At 41.8% G+C, this 21,153-nt stretch overlaps 1 protein-coding gene across 1 annotated transcript in view; it reads left to right on the top strand.

Annotated features, from left to right (window-relative positions):
- Positions 1 to 15,110: 15,110 nt before the first annotated feature.
- mast1b (microtubule associated serine/threonine kinase 1b) overlaps positions 15,111 to 21,153 on the top strand; it is a gene marked incomplete at both ends in the record, with an annotated part of 53,141 nt that continues 47,098 nt past the window's right edge. The window contains one exon of the mRNA XM_083649063.1: positions 15,111 to 15,149. Coding sequence (XP_083505189.1) covers positions 15,111 to 15,149 — 39 coding nt within the window. The remainder of the gene's footprint in view (positions 15,150 to 21,153) is intronic.

The following is a 21,153-nucleotide window of genomic DNA, read 5'->3' as shown; positions in this document are numbered from 1 at the left end:
TAATGAAATGTCTATGGAAAAATAGATGGCGGATGAAATCCCTTGGTTCGTATGCCTAAACCAGAAGAGAGCGTGACTTTGGCTCTCTGTTGTCCTGTATGGATAAGCCGATACATAATCCAGTAGATAATTAAATATGTTACAAGAATACATACATGTTATTGTATCCCTAAGGGCTTTGGAGCTGTTAAAGCCTTTTGTTTGTTTTGTAGTGGAGCTCAGCAGAGAAGTCAGTGCGCTTGTTGGCAGCTGTATAGTTGTTTGTCAGTAACACTGCGCTCGGTGGCAGCTGTACAGTTGTTTTTTCGGTAACACTTTACAATACTGTAACACAAAAACTGGGTAGATACTGAGGAACTAGTCAGGAACGAACCATTAGCTCATGAATAGTTCATGATTAGTTCATGAATAGTTAATAGGTAGTTCCTTAATGGTGACCATTAGTTACCATGTTAACAAACCAGTAAGTAATGATTACTTCCTTAAAAAAACGTTTTTCTTTCACTAGTTCATGAGTAGTTAAAGGGTAGTTACTTAAGAACAGACTATTAGTTACCATAGTTGTTACTAGGGAATTAATCATTAGTTCATGATTACGTCACCATTAGTTACCATATGTGTGACCCCTCAAGTAAAGCAGGCCATCATACTTAGTTGTTACTAGGGAGTGCATCATTACTTCATGATTACTTTACCATGAGTTACCATGTGTGTGCCCCTCAAGTAAAGCAGGCCATCATACTTAGTTGTTACTAGGGCGTTCATCATTACTTCATGGTTACTTTACCATGAGTTACCATGTGTGTGCCCCTCAAGTAAAGCAGGCCATCATACTTAGTTGTTACTAGGGAGTGCATCATTACTTCATGGTTACTTTACCATGAGTTACCATGTGTGTGCCCCTCAAGTAAAGCAGGCCATCATACTTAGTTGTTACTAGGGAGTGCATCATTACTTCATGGTTACTTTACCATGAGTTGCCATGTGTGTGCCCCTCAAGTAAAGCAGGCCATCATACTTAGTTGTTACTAGGGAGTTCATCATTACTTCATGGTTACTTTACCATGAGTTACCATGTTTGTGCCCCCTCAAGTAAAGCAGGGCTTCATACTTAGTTGTTACTAGGGAATGCATCATTACTTCATGATTATCTTACCATCACCCTACACTATAACAAATTAATACAAGAGTTGTTCCAGGTGAGGATTAAACCCTTGGCCCCAAGATCACAAGATTGTTAGTCTGGTTCTCTACCAACTGAGCTATCCAGACTGCTGAATTGGTGCAGTTGGTAGAGCCTATAGTATAGGCTCTGCAGAGCCAGAGACCAAGTACAGGTCCATGTCTGTCACACATTTTGTTTTGGTCTCAGGGGGCCGTCCTTAACCACCCAGACATAGATATGTATCTACAGCTGGCTACCGTGAGACTAGGTCTGGAAGGATTTTAATCAGGAGCATCAAGTCCAGAGTCTGTATTTTTCCTCTTCAAATATTACCCTCAAATATGACCCTTCTTCAAATACTACCCTTGGCGTTGCGCACCGCTCGAATTTGCCACGGAGCGCTGCGCTCAAAGTTCAAATTATTTCAACTTTGACCTAGTTACTGCACTGACCTTTCATGAGCGCAACCAATGTCGCCTAGCAACAGCTACTGCTGCTCTTCACTCTGAGCAAAGAGTAGACCTCTTATCATGTGAAGGCAGCTTCAGGCTAACTGTTAAGGTCAGATCCCGTCATCAGATTAAAATGTCAATTGATTAGTAATTTGATAAAAACAGCGGACAAATTATTAATAAATTATATTATATAAATTATTATTATTATGACATAATTTGGTGTGTCATTGGTCTAAAGGCCTAGGCTATAGACTACAAATGAAGCTAAAGGCTAAATTAATGATAATTAACCACATTCGAGAAACCCCACTGTAACACTACTAATCATGCTACCGCCACCCACAGGCATAGTGGTTGCACTACTCTTCTATGCCTGTGGGTGGCTTTAGTGCTCAACGAAAGCTGTATGAAATCATTTCTTTGGTTTGGCCAATTTAAGATTAATTTTTCATGTTTATGGGGCAATTAGGTGAAGTTGGACAATTTCCCACAGCACACGTGACGATCTCGACAAGAAAGACACTGCTCTCTCTCCTCACATCTTCTACACGGCTCCGCCTGGCAAGCTTATTCAAAGGTGAGAACCTGAAAAATCAGATGTGACCGTTTATTTTTGTGTGTTACTGCAACAACATAATTCCCGGCATAATTAGTATGTATTATACTTGAGTTTTGCAGAGGAACAGGATATCATCAGCTCATTCCAAACAAAAGCGAGCAGCTGCTATTCTCTACACAGCAAAGGGATTACACAGTCATTATGAAAGAGGATGTGAACGTCAGTGTCTCCGTCTTCAGCAGCCACTGACTCACATCAGCTCATTGCACAGTGACTGTCATAACGGTGGATCAGTGGTTAGCACTGTTGTTTCACAGCAAGAAGGTCCCGGGTTCGAACCCTGGTCCATCCCAGGTCCTTTCTGTGTGGAGTTTGCATGTTCTCCCCGTGTTAGTGTGGGTTTCCTCCGGGTGCTCCGGTTTCCTCCCACCATCAAAGACATGTATGTTCGGGTTAATACTGCTGTCAGTGCCCCTGACCAAGGCACAATTGAACTGGACTTGGTCCCCATGCGCTGCACTGTGGCTGCCTACTGCTCCTACTGTATATAGGTACCTCGTAGAGGATGGGTCAAATGTAGAGCATGAGCTTCCCCACGGGGAAAATAAAGGATACTTCTACTGAGACATAGTGAAGTGTGCCTTACCAGCCAGGCTTCCACCGGTGCTCGTCTTTCAGGTCAGTTCAGCCAGAACTCAATAGGCTCTGCGGCCTGCAGCGTGTCCACTGGGCTGGAGTGGGAGATGTGCGGGTGACAGTGCTGTGAGCATTTGTCTGTGCAGCACAGAGACTAGTGAACAAAGCACTGCCATCAGCAGTGAGACTGCGGCGGGCTCTCTGACTGCCAACCAGACAGCCCTGACAGCTCCATTTAATCAAGCAAATCACAGGCTGCTTACTGGAGCTTTTTCCCCCTGTGAGATTTGTGCATCTCAGAAGGCATTCTGCCACAGCAGTCGGAAGCTTTCCAGAGTTCAGTGTTTATGGATTTGTTAAATGTATTTCTGTGGAGCTATTTAACTGTAATATGGCATGACTCTCGATATGAAGCTATGAATGATCGATAAATCGATCGATTTTTCTATCTATCTATCTATCTATCTATCTATCTATAAGATTCTGATGCAGTGGTTGGTAAATAAAACCAATTTTTAAGCCTTTATTCACAGAGAACATTTGTGCTGCACAAATCTGACTAAACCACAAGTGTATTTGGGATTTGGGGTGGAATGTTCTGGACCTGTTCCATTATGGTCATATGGGCTTGTCTCCTGATCCTGCTGGTATGCAGCTGGACTGCTGCCTTGTCAGCACTTGTGTCGAAATGTTGACTTTGTGCCTACCTTTTATGGGATCTTTTTCATGGGATTTCATGTCCATTGTTTGTTGTTTGTCTGCAACATTTATGCTTGGCTTGGTCTGTTGCTTCTTTGACTACCTAGTTATATAAGTACAATCTTAATCAAATGCCCTGCTTGCTGAAACTGTCAGGCAGCTTCCTGCAGCCTTTATGAGCAGTTCTTTGGGGGATGGGTCAGTGTTGTAAGGCTGTGCTGCTGATCCCTTACTGTGTCCAGCTCTGATGAGGTCATAGCTGTGTGGATCATATGTTACATAAAAACTGTGTGTGAAAGTCCTAATCCTCAACAAGACATTATGCAACGATTTTAGCAAAGGCCGCCCATCTGTCAATCACAGAAATAATATCATGGGTGAAAACATATTCCGGAGTCATTACATTACATTAAATTACATTACATTACGTCATTTAGCGGAAGCTTTTTCCAAAGCGACTCACAAATAGCACATTTTGTTAACAGTAGTGAAATCAACTGCAACACAGTCCGTGTCAGCTCAGACTTTTTAAAAGGGAATAGAGTAGCATTTGTTGAAAGTTGTTTTAAGAAAGAATAAATAGCATTAGTTGGATTTTTTTTTAAGAAGAAGAAGAAGAATGGTTAGTTCAAGAAGGGTCCAGGTGTAGCCTGAAATGGTGTGTTTTTAGCCTCTGTTCGAAAGATGGGTCCTGATAGAAGGGGGGAGCTCATTCCACCATTGTGCTGCCAAGGATGAGAAGAGCCGTGACCTTTTGAGCCCACGTAGTGATGGAGGGGCAAGGTGATCTGCAAGGATGGAGGAGTGGCGGGAGTGAGGCGAGGTTTGGAACCTGACCATAGATGATACATAGGGAGGGGCAGTCTGGTGTACTGCCCTCCCAGTAGACGAGTACCAGTGTCTTGAATTTGATGTGTGCCGAGATAGGAAGCCATTGAAGGGACCGGAAGAGGGGAGTGACGTGAGAGAATATAGGTTGGTTGCAGTGTCTTAAACCTGTATTCTTTCGAATGGCCTGCAGGGGGCCTAACCAATTTGTTTATGGTCTTCCGTTTTGAAGCCTGGAGTATGGCATTCTGGCCGTTGTCATCTTTGTTCTCAACATGAGCCCAGGGGAGTCCCACAGAGCCGCAGTGCAGCCTGCTGTTGGTCCATAATCGTCAAGCTGTGCAATCAATGGACAGGTGACCTGTCAATCACGCCCCAAAACATAGTCTGTTTCTATTTTACTCTAAATGGGAACATAATTTACAAAATTAACATTTAAGAAGACTTCCAACTAGCGATTGAGACTCATTAGGAAAGTGTTTAGTGAGGCCATAAATCAAGTGAGAAGTATGGTAATTTTCCCATTGCCTTCCATACAATCAGACTTATTTTTGCAACCAGTGTAGTCACCCCCTGCAGGCCATTCGAAATAAATCAGGTTTAAGACACTTCCGCTTTGGCTTCAATTTTCACAAACGGCACTACCCCCTTGTATGTAACACATTTATGTGTGATGAATTGTTTACACTTTAAATTAGGGGACACAGAAAGCCTTGTAAATGAATTGTAACTGATTATCATAACAGGTGAGGAACACTTTGTAGTTTGTATTGCAGTGCTTTTTTACTAAAAGTGTAAGTGTATATCACATTTGTGATATGTTAACATAGCACTTATTAATAATCTACAGATGTATATTCATATTTTGTAAATGATTAGTTCTTCATTAACTAAAGGCTTATAAATTACGTATGAGTTATGAATGAACGTTATTACGAAGGGTTACCAAAAAATCATATCAAATGGGGGTCCATGGTCTAATTTGTGTCAGTTTAGGGGTCCTTGATGTGGAAAAGGTTTGAGAACCACTGGGCAAGGCCTACTGACTGTATGCAGTGAGTGTGTATCATGTGTCGCTGTCCCTGGTTCTGAATCTGCCAGTCAGGAATGTCACTGACTGTACACATTCCTGTTGTCCGGGGAAAAGCTTGCATTTCCAAAATGTGAAATTTCAGGAGCTAAAGACGTCCAGCACGTTTAAATTTTTTTCCATCTGAAACTTCCCTCAATTAAAACCATGAAAATAACCGAAATTGGAGTTACGCCTTTTTCCACATGACAACAGCAATATTAAAAGTCAATGACGTGCTCTCAAGGCTGCCTACGGCAACAGAGGAGGGTGTACTGTCGGTTAGCAGCCTATCTTCTCAGCATACTAAGCACGGGTCACGACAGCCTACCATTCATCGGAGGAGAGCCTGTAGGCTACTAGGAGGAGGGGCGAGAGGGAATCCCAGGCAAGGGTTGTTACAAATAATAGCCTATCGTGCTGCAGCCTGTCCACAGTATCATACTGGAAGCGAAGGGGTCGGGGAGCGCCGAGCAACGAACGGGTACGCTATTAGTAGAAACTTTGACCGTATTTATTATAAAAGAAGACAATTGATCGAAGGACGTGCTCTCCTGCGCCGCGCGTCCTCCTCACCCCCGGTGCTGTTACCGGTGCGGACAGAGACTGCTCAGCTGTAATGTCAACCCGACCGAGGAGCTTCAGACCAACGCTGCTGCAGCTCAACCGCGGTACGAGCGTGTATAAATTCGATCGGTTGTTTTCATCTTGGCTTGTCCCGACGGTGAACTCGTCGCCGTTTGTAAACGAATGTGGACAGAAGCCATGATCCACTGTGCAGTAGAAGGATCGGCTGGTCATTCGTGAGCATTGCGTTTGCAGCCTGTCACTGGCCGGCCAGGCCTACGGAACTGCGGTGAAGCCAGCCTACTCTCGCTGTTGCCTCGTCAAGCCAGCCGCTCCTACATTTCAAGGGCGCCCTTATTGCAGACCTTACGGTAAATACACCGCGCGTTGACCAACTTCAGGGTTTCAAAATAAAATGTCAGGTTTTTGAAAGGCAATAACAGAGATGTGTCGAATTGTCGATGATTTTACCAGCCAGCCAGTGTATTCTACACTGATTTTGAGTCATTAGGTCACATGACCTGGAAGGTATTCAGCCGTAAATGCTTATTTTTCGAGGAAGAAAATAATATGAAATATATGGAGTATTAAACTCCAATAAAAATAGGTGTGTCCTAACCAGGCTGTGCAGTAATGCCATTCTACATTGATTTCGAGTCATTAGCTCATATGAGCTGGGAGTTATTGAGCCGAAAAGCCACATATTTCCATAAAGAAATGAATTATGAAATTTGGGGAGTATTAAACTCCAATAAAAAAAGGTGTGTCCTAACCAGGCAGTGTAGTAATGTCATTCTACATTGACTTTGAGTCATTAGCTCATATGACCTGGGAGTTATTGAGCCGAAAAGCCACATATTTCCATAAAGAAATGAATTATGAAATTTGGGGAGTATTAAAGTCCAATAAAAGAAGGTGTGTCCTAACCAGGCAGTGTAGTAATGTCATTCTACATTGACTTTGAGTCATTAGGTCATATGACCTGGGAGTTATTGAGCCGAAAAGCCACATTTTTCTATAAAAAAATGAATTATGAAATTTGGGGAGTATTAAACTCCAATAAAAGAAGGTGTGTCCTAACCAGGCAGTGTAGTAATGTCATTCTACATTGACTTTGAGTCATTAGCTCATATGACCTGGGAGTTATTGAGCCGAAAAGCCACATATTTCCATAAAGAAATGAATTATGAAATTTGGGGAGTATTAAACTCCAATAAAAAAGGTGTGTCCTAACCAGGCAGTGTAGTAATGTCATTCTACGTTGACTTTGAGTCATTAGCTCATATGACCTGGGAGTTATTGAGCCGAAAAGGCGAATTTTTCAGAAAATGCATGTTTCCATAAAGAAATTAATCATGAAATATGGGGAGTATTACACTCCAATAAAAAAAGGTGTGTCCTAACCAGGCAGTCTAGTAATATGATTCTACATTGATTTTGAGTCATTCGGTCACATGACCTGGGAGTTATTGAGCCGAAAAGGCGAATTTTTCAGAAAATGCATGTTTCCATAAAGAAATTAATCATGAAATATGGGGAGTATTAAACTCCAATAAAAAAAGGTGTGTCCTAACCAGGCAGTCTAGTAATATGATTCTACATTGATTTTGAGTCATTCGGTCATATGACCTGGGAGTTATTGAGCCGAAAAGCCAAATTTTTCCATAAAAAAATGAATTATGAAATTTGGGGAGTATTAAACTCCAATAAAAGAAGGTGTGTCCTAACCAGGCAGTGTAGTAATGTCATTCTACATTGACTTTGAGTCATTAGCTCATATGACCTGGGAGTTATTGAGCCGAAAAGCCACATATTTCCATAAATAAATGAATTATGAAATTTGGGGAGTATTAAACTCCAATAAAAAAAGGTGTGTCCTAACCAGGCAGTGTAGTAATGTCATTCTACATTGACTTTGAGTCATTAGCTCATATGACCTGGGAGTTATTGAGCCGAAAAGGCGAATTTTTCAGAAAATGCATGTTTCCATAAAGAAATTAATCATGAAATATGGGGAGTATTAAACTCCAATAAAAAAAGGTGTGTCCTAACCAGGCAGTCTAGTAATATGATTCTACATTGATTTTGAGTCATTCGGTCATATGACCTGGGAGTTATTGAGCCGAAAAGCCACATTTTTCCATAAAAAAATGAATTATGAAATTTGGGGAGTATTAAACTCAAATAAAAGAAGGTGTGTCCTAACCAGGCAGTGTAGTGATGTCATTCTACATTGATTTTGAGTCATTCGGTCATATGACCTGGGAGTTATTGAGCCGAAAAGCCACATTTTTCCATAAAAAAATGAATTATGAAATTTGGGGAGTATTAAACTCCAATAAAAGAAGGTGTGTCCTAACCAGGCAGTGTAGTAATGTCATTCTACATTGACTTTGAGTCATTAGCTCATATGACCTGGGAGTTATTGAGCCGAAAAGCCACATATTTCCATAAAGAAATGAATTATGAAATTTGGGGAGTATTAAACTCCAATAAAAAAAGGTGTGTCCTAACCAGGCAGTGTAGTAATGTCATTCTACGTTGACTTTGAGTCATTAGCTCATATGACCTGGGAGTTATTGAGCCGAAAAGGCGAATTTTTCAGAAAATGCATGTTTCCATAAAGAAATTAATCATGAAATATGGGGAGTATTACACTCCAATAAAAAAAGGTGTGTCCTAACCAGGCAGTCTAGTAATATGATTCTACATTGATTTTGAGTCATTCGGTCAAATGACCTGGGAGTTATTGAGCCGAAAAGGCGAATTTTTCAGAAAATGCATGTTTCCATAAAGAAATTAATCATGAAATATGGGGAGTATTAAACTCCAATAAAAAAGGTGTGTCCTAACCAGGCAGTCTAGTAATATGATTCTACATTGATGTTGAGTCATTCGGTCATATGACCTGGGAGTTATTGAGCCGAAAAGCCACATTTTTCCATAAAAAAATGAATTATGAAATTTGGGGAGTATTAAACTCCAATAAAAGAAGGTGTGTCCTAACCAGGCAGTGTAGTAATGTCATTCTACATTGACTTTGAGTCATTAGCTCATATGACCTGGGAGTTATTGAGCCGAAAAGCCACATATTTCCATAAAGAAATGAATTATGAAATTTGGGGAGTATTAAACTCCAATAAAAAAAGGTGTGTCCTAACCAGGCAGTGTAGTAATGTCATTCTACATTGACTTTGAGTCATTAGCTCATATGACCTGGGAGTTATTGAGCCGAAAAGGCGAATTTTTCCATAAAAAAATGAATTATGAAATTTGGGGAGTATTAAACTCCAATAAAAAAAGGTGTGTCCTAACCAGGCAGTGTAGTAATGTCATTCTACATTGATTTTGAGTCATTCGGTCATATGACCTGGGAGTTATTGAGCCGAAAAGCCACATTTTTCCATAAAAAAATTAATTATGAAATTTGGGGAGTATTAAACTCCAATAAAAGAAGGTGTGTCCTAACCAGGCAGTGTAGTAATGTCATTCTACATTGACTTTCAGTCATTAGGTCATATGACCTGGGAGTTATTGAGCCGAAAATGCAAATTTTTCCATTAAAAAATCCATATAAAATATAGGAAGTATTAAACTCCAATAAAAATAGCTGTGTCCTAACCAGGCAGTGTAGTAATGTGACTCTACACTGATTTTGAGTCATTAGGTCATATGACCTGGGAGTTATTGAGCCGAAAAGCCACATTTTTCCATAAAAAAATGAATTATGAAATTTGGGGAGTATTAAACTCCAATAAAAAAAGGTGTGTCCTAACCAGGCAGTGTAGTAATGTCATTCTACATTGACTTTGAGTCATTAGCTCATATGACCTGGGAGTTATTGAGCCAAAAAGGCTCACTTCTCTGAAAATGCGTATTTTTCCATAAAAAATATAATATGAGGAGTATTAACTATTTTCTTAGAAGGGAAGGCAGAAGATTCTAGGGCTGATATCTCCAAAACCCATACAACTATTGACAGGGAAAAGAAGTGAGGTCTCCAGACCATAGTTCAAGCAGAAGGCCACTCACGCATAATCCGATCATCCCCTGACGACAGTCAAGTTCTAGCATAACGTGGTCAGTCAAAAGTCCTAGTATGACGTCTGCTATGACGTCAAATATGACGTCAGTTAATCCTCATATATATAGCAAGGGTTCTACGTCACCTCTCTCTCTCATAGCAGCAGCAGCTCACGGCAGTCCATCTCCCTTGAAGCCGGCCTCCGAAGCGTTGTTTTGCCCCACCCACCTCCCCATTTGCCCCACCCACCTCCCCAGTCCGCCACCAACGAGTCTTGACTCCTGATCCCCCACGGGGGGGGATCTTCTAGCCTATGCAGGTGCCCTCCTCTTGCCTCAAGAGCAGCGCCACTGGCTAATGGAGTCAATTTTCTGAAAAATTCGCCTTTTCGGCTCAATAACTCCCAGGTCATATGAGCTAATGACTCAAAGTCAACGTAGAATGACATTACTACACTGCCTGGTTAGGACACACCTTTTTTTATTGGAGTTTAATACTCCCCAAATTTCATAATTCATTTCTTTATGGAAATATGTGGCTTTTCGGCTCAATAACTCCCAGGTCATATGAGCTAATGACTCAAAGTCAATGTAGAATGACATTACTACACTGCCTGGTTAGGACACACCTTCTTTTATTGGAGTTTAATACTCCCCAAATTTCATAATTCATTTTTTTATAGAAAAATGTGCCTTTTCGGCTCAATAACTCCCAGGTCATATGACCTAATGACTCAAAGTCAATGTAGAATGACATTACTACACTGCCTGGTTAGGACACACCTTCTTTTATTGGAGTTTAATACTCCCCAAATTTCATAATTCATTTCTTTATGGAAATATGTGGCTTTTCGGCTCAATAACTCCCAGGTCATATGAGCTAATGACTCAAAGTCAATGTAGAATGACATTACTACACTGCCTGGTTAGGACACACCTTTTTTTATTGGAGTTTAATACTCCCCAAATTTCATAATTCATTTTTTTATGGAAATATGTGGCTTTTCGGCTCAATAACTCCCAGGTCATATGAGCTAATGACTCAAAGTCAATGTAGAATGACATTACTACACTGCCTGGTTAGGACACACCTTCTTTTATTGGAGTTTAATACTCCCCAAATTTCATAATTCATTTTTCTATGGAAAAATGTGGCTTTTCGGCTCAATAACTCCCAGGTCATATGACCGAATGACTCAAAATCAATGTAGAATCATATTACTAGACTGCCTGGTTAGGACACACCTTTTTTTATTGGAGTTTAATACTCCCCATATTTCATGATTAATTTCTTTATGGAAACATGCATTTTCTGAAAAATTCGCCTTTTCGGCTCAATAACTCCCAGGTCATATGAGCTAATGACTCAAAGTCAATGTAGAATGACATTACTACACTGCCTGGTTAGGACACACCTTTTTTTATTGGAGTTTAATACTCCCCAAATTTCATAATTCATTTTTTTATGGAAAAATTCGCCTTTTCGGCTCAATAACTACCAGGTCATATGAGCTAATGACTCAAAGTCAATGTAGAATGACATTACTACACTGCCTGGTTAGGACACACCTTTTTTTATTGGAGTTTAATACTCCCCAAATTTCATAATTCATTTCTTTATGGAAATATGTGGCTTTTCGGCTCAATAACTCCCAGGTCATATGAGCTAATGACTCAAAGTCAATGTAGAATGACATTACTACACTGCCTGGTTAGGACACACCTTTTTTTATTGGAGTTTAATACTCCCCAAATTTCATAATTCATTTTTTTATGGAAATATGTGGCTTTTCGGCTCAATAACTCCCAGGTCATATGAGCTAATGACTCAAAGTCAACGTAGAATGACATTACTACACTGCCTGGTTAGGACACACCTTCTTTTATTGGAGTTTAATACTCCCCAAATTTCATAATTCATTTTTTTATGGAAAAATGTGGCTTTTCGGCTCAATAACTCCCAGGTCATATGACCGAATGACTCAAAATCAATGTAGAATCATATTACTAGACTGCCTGGTTAGGACACACCTTTTTTTATTGGAGTTTAATACTCCCCATATTTCATGATTAATTTCTTTATGGAAACATGCATTTTCTGAAAAATTCGCCTTTTCGGCTCAATAACTCCCAGGTCATATGAGCTAATGACTCAAAGTCAATGTAGAATGACATTACTACACTGCCTGGTTAGGACACACCTTTTTTTATTGGAGTTTAATACTCCCCAAATTTCATAATTCATTTTTTTATGGAAAAATTCGCCTTTTCGGCTCAATAACTACCAGGTCATATGAGCTAATGACTCAAAGTCAATGTAGAATGACATTACTACACTGCCTGGTTAGGACACACCTTTTTTTATTGGAGTTTAATACTCCCCAAATTTCATAATTCATTTCTTTATGGAAATATGTGGCTTTTCGGCTCAATAACTCCCAGGTCATATGAGCTAATGACTCAAAGTCAATGTAGAATGACATTACTACACTGCCTGGTTAGGACACACCTTTTTTATTGGAGTTTAATACTCCCCAAATTTCATAATTCATTTTTTTATGGAAATATGTGGCTTTTCGGCTCAATAACTCCCAGGTCATATGAGCTAATGACTCAAAGTCAACGTAGAATGACATTACTACACTGCCTGGTTAGGACACACCTTTTTTTATTGGAGTTTAATACTCCCCAAATTTCATAATTCATTTATTTATGGAAATATGTGGCTTTTCGGCTCAATAACTCCCAGGTCATATGAGCTAATGACTCAAAGTCAATGTAGAATGACATTACTACACTGCCTGGTTAGGACACACCTTTTTTTATTGGAGTTTAATACTCCCCAAATTTCATAATTCATTTTTTTATGGAAAAATTCGCCTTTTCGGCTCAATAACTCCCAGGTCATATTAGCTAATGACTCAAAGTCAATGTAGAATGACATTACTACACTGCCTGGTTAGGACACACCTTTTTTTATTGTAGTTTAATACTCCCCAAATTTCATAATTCATTTCTTTATGGAAATATGTGGCTTTTCGGCTCAATAACTCCCAGGTCATATGAGCTAATGACTCAAAGTCAATGTAGAATGACATTACTACACTGCCTGGTTAGGACACACCTTCTTTTATTGGAGTTTAATACTCCCCAAATTTCATAATTCATTTTTTTATGGAAAAATGTGGCTTTTCGGCTCAATAACTCCCAGGTCATATGACCGAATGACTCAAAATCAACGTAGAATCATATTACTAGACTGCCTGGTCAGGACACACCTTTTTTTATTGGAGTTTAATACTCCCCATATTTCATGATTAATTTCTTTATGGAAACATGCATTTTCTGAAAAATTCGCCTTTTCGGCTCAATAACTCCCAGGTCATGTGACCGAATGACTCAAAATCAATGTAGAATCATATTACTAGACTGCCTGGTTAGGACACACCTTTTTTTATTGGAGTGTAATACTCCCCATATTTCATGATTAATTTCTTTATGGAAACATGCATTTTCTGAAAAATTCGCCTTTTCGGCTCAATAACTCCCAGGTCATATGAGCTAATGACTCAAAGTCAATGTAGAATGACATTACTACACTGCCTGGTTAGGACACACCTTTTTTTATTGGAGTTTAATACTCCCCAAATTTCATAATTCATTTCTTTATGGAAATATGTGGCTTTTCGGCTCAATAACTCCCAGGTCATATGAGCTAATGACTCAAAGTCAATGTAGAATGACATTACTACACTGCCTGGTTAGGACACACCTTCTTTTATTGGAGTTTAATACTCCCCAAATTTCATAATAAAAAATTTTATGGAAAAATGTGGCTTTTCGGCTCAATAACTCCCAGGTCATATGACCTAATGACTCAAAGTCAATGTAGAATGACATTACTACACTGCCTGGTTAGGACACACCTTTTTTTATTGGAGTTTAATACTCCCCAAATTTCATAATTCATTTCTTTATGGAAATATGTGGCTTTTCGGCTCAATAACTCCCAGGTCATATGAGCTAATGACTCAAAGTCAATGTAGAATGACATTACTACACTGCCTGGTTAGGACACACCTTCTTTTATTGGAGTTTAATACTCCCCAAATTTCATAATAAAAATTTTTATGGAAAAATGTGGCTTTTCGGCTCAATAACTCCCAGGTCATATGACCTAATGACTCAAAGTCAATGTAGAATGACATTACTACACTGCCTGGTTAGGACACACCTTTTTTATTGGAGTTTAATACTCCCCAAATTTCATAATTCATTTCTTTATGGAAATATGTGGCTTTTCGGCTCAATAACTCCCAGGTCATATGAGCTAATGACTCGAAATCAATGTAGAATGGCATTACTGCACAGCCTGGTTAGGACACACCTATTTTTATTGGAGTTTAATACTCCATATATTTCATATTATTTTCTTCATCGAAAAATAAGCATTTACGGCTGAATACCTTCCAGGTCATGTGACCTAATGACTCAAAATCAGTGTAGAATACACTGGCTGGCTGGTAAAATCATCGACAATTCGACACATCTCTGTTATTGCCTTTCAAAAACCTGACATTTTATTTTGAAACCCTGAAGTTGGTCAACGCGCGGTGTATTTACCGTAAGGTCTGCAATAAGGGCGCCCTTGAAATGTAGGAGCGGCTGGCTTGACGAGGCAACAGCGAGAGTAGGCTGGCTTCACCGCAGTCCTACGGAGGGGGTCGTCTGGACAGCATCAAAGCGCACAGACCTTTGGCTACATGAGATGCCCCCATAAGGAAGCGCAGACAGACCGCAGAGAGAGACTGTCAAGACCGAGACTTTGTCAGAGGACACGGGGCTTGCTTGAGTGAGACTTTCAGCCCTATACCTCGACTAGAGGTTGTTTGTGAAACAGACAGACAGTATGGGAGCGCTTGTCATTTGTGTGTTTCCAAGCGGCTCCTCTGCGTGAGAGCCTGCTGTGCGCAGCTCGGGTGTTGTGAACAGGACCGCTAGCGGATGCTGCAGCGCTGCTGGGTCAAAGCCCAGATAAGTGAAGGGTCGAGCGACTGATTTAGGTGGAAATCCCCGCCAGCCAGGAGCTCCACTGCGCTTCATCACGCCATGGATGACTCGGGGATCATACGGCGCCGGAGGCTGCAGGTGAGGCGGTTTAGACTGGACTCTCCTGTTATGAATATGATCCCGTCATGTGCAAGTGCAACTGTTCCCTGTTATAAGAAATGACATGTTTCCTATTGCTTCTATAGTGGTAGACCATTCAGTCAAGCATGGCATCATCTCCTATAGGCAGCATCTATAGCCACACAGGCTAACTTCAATGACACGTTCATTGCATAGCTTATTCACGGCTTATAATACTCAGGAGCCTGACTGTCAATGTATGGTTTCATCACCACAGTATAGGTGTTGGGTACAAAGTGGAGACTTATAGCTAATGCACCGATGTAGGCCAGGCCTCACTATCATCAACCCTAACAGAAATATTCCCATAGGGACCTAGTGACTTTACAGTTATCCTCCTTAGCAATCAGTGTCACTATAATATTCGTATAATTTATAGGCTGTAATATTGATATATGCTAGTATCCCTCTAAAATACTGTATATTGCAGGATTATTATTCATAAGGGAATAATGTAAGGTAGTTCAAAAATGATTAATGGTTTATACAACGACCCCATAATAAAAAGCCCTCAAGCATTTCTATATTCCTATATAGGGCCTCATAATGTGCCTGAGGTACTCCATAGTGACCTCATATTTGTCACCCCCCCCCCCCCCATATATAATGATATCACATATATGTAATACCCCTATAAAGACGTGAGCCTTTGCTGTCATGTTTCTATATCCTTATAAAAGTCATTCTAGGCTTAGTACAGTTCTTCCTAATGGAATAATTTAGGCTGAAGTCTATTAGACAAAGCGTTGATACTAATGAATCGTCACTCATGCATACTGATGTGACTCGTGCACATTACTGTGGCCACCGAGGCCATACGTGCTCATCCATAATGAAGCAGCCTGCTTAAACACGCCTCATGTGGGTGGGGGGCACCCACACCGCTCCAACACACACACACACACACACACACACACACACACGCACACACACACAAACTCTGTATGATTCATGATTCAGTCAGGTGAACTGCTAAGGAGTGCCTCTCCTATAGGCTGGTTATACTGGAGATTGTGTGTGTGTGTGTGTGTGTGTGTTGGAGGGAGTTAATGGGAATGGAACTGGAGGGGATATTGAAAGAGAGTTTGCGGTTTACGGCCCCCCCAAAAAGCCGGATTTTCAGTACGTGCTCTGAATTTCACCGTTAAAGCACTTACTGGCAAATTGACCCCTATTACTGTGAGAGCGAGAGAGAATAGAGGGGGGCTTAGAGGAGCTGAGGTGTACGGATGGTTTCAGCTCTCATCATCCTCAGCGCTCCGCTCGTGCTGCGCTGATGTATGACGGCGGCTCTAAGAGAATTAATCATCATGGCGTCACACTCACAAAGTCACTGCCATTTTATAGCTATAGGCTGGCCAACAGAATGATTTATAGTGTGTGTGTGTGTGTGTGTGTGTGTGTGTGTGTGTGTGTGTGTGTGTGTGTGTGTGTGTGTGTGTGTGTGTGTGTGTGTGTGTGTGTGTGTGAGAGAGAGAGAGAAAATAAGTGTTATAGTTCACAGGAAGTGTGCATTTAGCCTCTATGGAGGTTTATGCATGTTTTTGCATTGTGTGTGTGTGTGCTTGTACAACTATCTTAGTGAGGACCAATTTGAGTTTTATACCTGGGAATTGTGGACATTTTGTCCGGTCCTCACTTCCTCACACCTCAAACGGCTGTTTGAAGGTTAAGACAAGGGTTAGGTATTTAGTTGTGATGGTTATGGTTAGGGGCTATAATGCATTATGTCAGTGAATATCTTCACAAAGATGTGACTGGCTGGTCTCTGTGTGTGTGTGTGTGTGTGTGTGTGTGTGTGTGTGTGTGTGTGTGTGTGTGTGTGTGTGTGTGTGTGTGTGTGTGTGTGTGCGCGTGTGTGCGCGTGTGTGCACGCGTGCGACTACAATAGTGTGCTGATGTGGCTAATGTCTCACCCAACTGCCCTCTCCCTCCCCTGGGTCTCGTCATTCCAACGGTCACGACACACACACACATGCACTCAGCTGTTAGTGTGTTTAAAGCCGGCTCATTCTCCATCTTTCTCTCAGCACCATATGGTGACACACCCCACTCGCCTGCAGTTGGGGTCAGGGGTCACACCCATGATGCATTGCTTCAACATGACTAACATGGAATGAACATCTTTGCACTCTGTGACACTAGCCCTGCAGCTTCCTCACTGCCACCACAAACATTTTATTAATATGAGTGGTTAACAGAGCTGCACATGTATCAATGCAACACACAGGCTACAGAGGAATAAAGAAAGAATAACATACTTTTCACTCAAGGTTATGATAATGTCGTGACACCACACTATATTATCTGAATAGCAGTCTGTGTTTGATTGTGCAGCCGTTATCTTGTCTTGTTATCATTCACAACTCCTGACAATAGCGATAATACATAATAGCAATAACATGTATGGCTGCACAAAGACAGTCATGCCAGGCCATCTAGTATGCATGACACACATGTCTCCTCCTCTCCCCTCGGTCCTCGGCCTCCTCCATGCGTCAGACTCTGAGCGGAAAGTCAATCACCACTGTGGATGATGAGTGGCATCACAGCTGTGGATGATGAGTGGCAGCACAGCTGTGGATGAGGAGTGGCAGCACAGCTGTGGATGATGAGTGGCATCACAGCTGTGGATGAGGAGTGGCATCACAGCTGTGGATGATGAGTGGCATCACAGCTGTGGATGATGAGTGGCAGCACAGCTGTGGATGATGAGTGGCATCACAGCTGTGGATGATGAGTGGCAGCACAGCTGTGGATGATGAGTGGCATCACAGCTGTGGATGATGAGTGGCAGCACAGCTGTGGATGATGAGTGGCATCACAGCTGTGGATGATGAGTGGCAGCACAGCTGTGGATGATGAGTGGCAGCACAGCTGTGGATGAGGAGTGGCATCACAGCTGTGGATGATGAGTGGCATCACAGCTGTGGATGATGAGTGGCAGCACAGCTGTGGATGAGGAGTGGCATCACAGCTGTGGATGATGAGTGGCATCACAGCTGTGGATGATGAGTGGCATCACAGCTGTGGATGATGAGTGGCCCGCTCCGCTCGTGGTCTCCTGGCAGCTGACACTCCTTGATTGATCCTTGTTGTCTGTCCCCCAGACTCGCCTGGGACCATTGTTCTCTGCGGTGTCCACTAAATGATTGTTCTGGCCAGCCGAACACGCTGCAGCGGTTTTCTCCAGGCATGCGGCGCAGCTAATGTCCTTTCATGCTACAGTAGCAAAGGGCAATGTGTCCTCCAGTGCAGACATGAGGACTTGAAGGACAGGGCAGCAAGTTTATTATGGAGGAAGTGTTTCTCACATGTTGTGGCCGTGTCAGTCGGCCTCTCGCGGCTCAGTTACTGTTGTTCACCGCCTGCCTCTGTATGTTTGCCACCTGGCTGTTTGTGAGGCTGATTGGCTGACTGGTTTAGGGCAGATGGAGGAAATGATGGATGGTCGTTTGGGATGGTTGTTTGGCTGACTGGTTAACGAGCCAGCTGATAGACTTCACAGCTGTCTTGACAGGCTGGAGATCCCCTCTCAGCCCATGTCATCATCAGAGCCACGTTACACGACGTCATATTGGATTGACTGTAATAAATACAACCTGCCGACTAGGAAAAAGCACTTCAGTGGTAATTACGAGTAGGGTAAATGGGACTTTTTCACCGGCTCCGATTCCTCCAACTTCACGGCAAAGAAGAGTATCAACACAACACTGCAACGAATCCACTGATGTTGGCAGTCCAAGACAACAAAACGACAAAATTATCAATAATTCTCACTGTAGTACGTTAAGGATGTGGGTGTTCCAATAAGTTAAACATGTGAACGCTTTCAAGCTGCAGCAACGATGCTTCTTCCGATATGACATGAACAAGGCATTAGTTACATGAAGTAATTATCAAAAATGGCTGATCTATAGGTCGCAGGTTCACCTATGTTGACCTCTACCTATTGCTTTTATACTGTAGTAGTAGTAGTGCTATACAATGGCAGCAAGGTATGTATTCCTATTGAAGCACGAACGCAATACCAATTTTGCATTACAACTATTTAAATAACAAGGGTTGATGAAAATAAGTTGAATATCATTCGACATTCCTGCTGAAGGGTGAAACCCCAACAAAACCGTATAGCTGCTATGTTACATTTAAGGGCTTTTCTTCTGTGCATGTTTTGCCTGAGGTTGAGCAAATTCACAAATCATGCATCAGGGATGACAGTGATTCATGATAGGAGGAAGCCAGCTCAAAGTTGCCCCTGGAGTTTCTATCAGATTCTATACATACACGCACACGTATGCATGCAGCAGTTCAAACGTGAACTAGGTTAGTGCGTGGTGGTGATGTCAAAGTGAACATGCGTTGACAGAAATAGGCCATCTGCAGGTTAGATACTAAAGAAAAGGCCCCCATTCAGCTTTAACTACAAGGAGGGAAGTACTTGAAGTAATCTCAAGGCTAAACGCTCTTACACACCGCCACAGCACTTACAAGACCATACAATCACCGTCCAGTGTGAGAGCGCTCGAATATTCATAGACTTGTGATGTCTAACCCTAACTTCACACACACACGCACACGCACACACACACACGCAAGCACGCACGCACGCACGCACGCACACACACACACACACACACACACACACGCACGCACGCACGCACGCACACACACACTCTCACACACACACTCTCTCACACACACACACACACCCACACACACTCACACGAAAATAATGTAGCATCTCACATTTCTAGATCTGTGAATAATTCACATTATACACGTCATAGAACGTCATTTCTGAGGTTTAAGTAGACAATGTCAAAGTCGCAGTAGGGAGTGGCGGAACCATAGACTGTGCTGCTCGTAACGTTCTCATCATGAGAGAGCTGGTTTCAATCCCGACCCAAACCCTAACCCCATCCAAGTTGCTTTTGTTGTTGCTTATACCCGACCATTATTCTACTTGCCTAAACCCAACCAAGTTGTTTTGCCGACACTTAACCGGTGATTCGAGTTACCGGGTCGAACCGGTATTGATACTTAGCGCACGGAGCGTTTTGTGTGTGTTTTGTTTTGTTTTTCCCTGCTGTCGCGCGCAGTACAGTTCAGGACGCAATGATCACACGGACGGTAGCTAGCGTTAGCTAGTTTTGTCTGTTTGATGTTGTTGATTGTTCGCGCTGTAAACATGAAAGACAGATTATTGGCAATTCTGGCAGCAGCAGAGTTTGAAGATCCCCCTGGCAGGAGAAGAGGTAGGAGGAGTGACACGAGCAGCGCGCTTTTCCTCCAAATGTTGAACCTTTTTCAGCTTGAGACGCCCAGAGCGCTCCGCCCAAAAACACTATAGCGCTTAAAGGAACACTCCGCCCATTTTCAACCAGCTTTGTATCATTAGAACATCAGTAGTATATCAGAAAACTGTAAACGGTTTTGAAGTCTGTCATTTAATTCGACAGTTATTGAGTGTTAAAGTGTGGACCAGTGACATCACTGGTCCACACTAACTCAAATTAATAACTCATTAACTCAAATCAACTCTCAATAACTGTCAAACTAGATGAATGATGAATAGTTTGACAGTTATTGAGAGTTGATTTGAGTTAATGAGTTATTAATTTGAGTTAGTGTGGACCAGTGATGTCACTGGTCCACACTTTAACACTCAATAACTGTCAAATTAAATGACAGACTTCAAAACAGTTTACAGTTTTCTGATATACTACTGATGTTCTAATGATACAAAGCTGGTTGAAAATGGGCGGAGTGTTCCTTTAAACGCCAGGTGCGGTCCTTGAAAGAGGAGCTTGCCTAGCGCATCCTTACCATAGTAGAGAATGAATTGCAGAAAGGCGCTGGCTTCTCAACAAATACACAGGTCCAAATGTGCACAGCCCCTAATACTGACATTCGATCATGGCGATAGTGGTTGCACACTGACAGGGGGATAGCCAGTGTG

The sequence above is a fragment of the Poromitra crassiceps genome (genome assembly GCF_964638095.1).
Source record: "Poromitra crassiceps genome assembly, chromosome: 13".
Lineage (NCBI taxonomy): Eukaryota > Metazoa > Chordata > Actinopteri > Beryciformes > Melamphaidae > Poromitra > Poromitra crassiceps.
The sequence above is the reverse complement of the archived record's forward strand: the minus strand, read 5'-3'. Positions and strand labels throughout refer to the sequence as shown.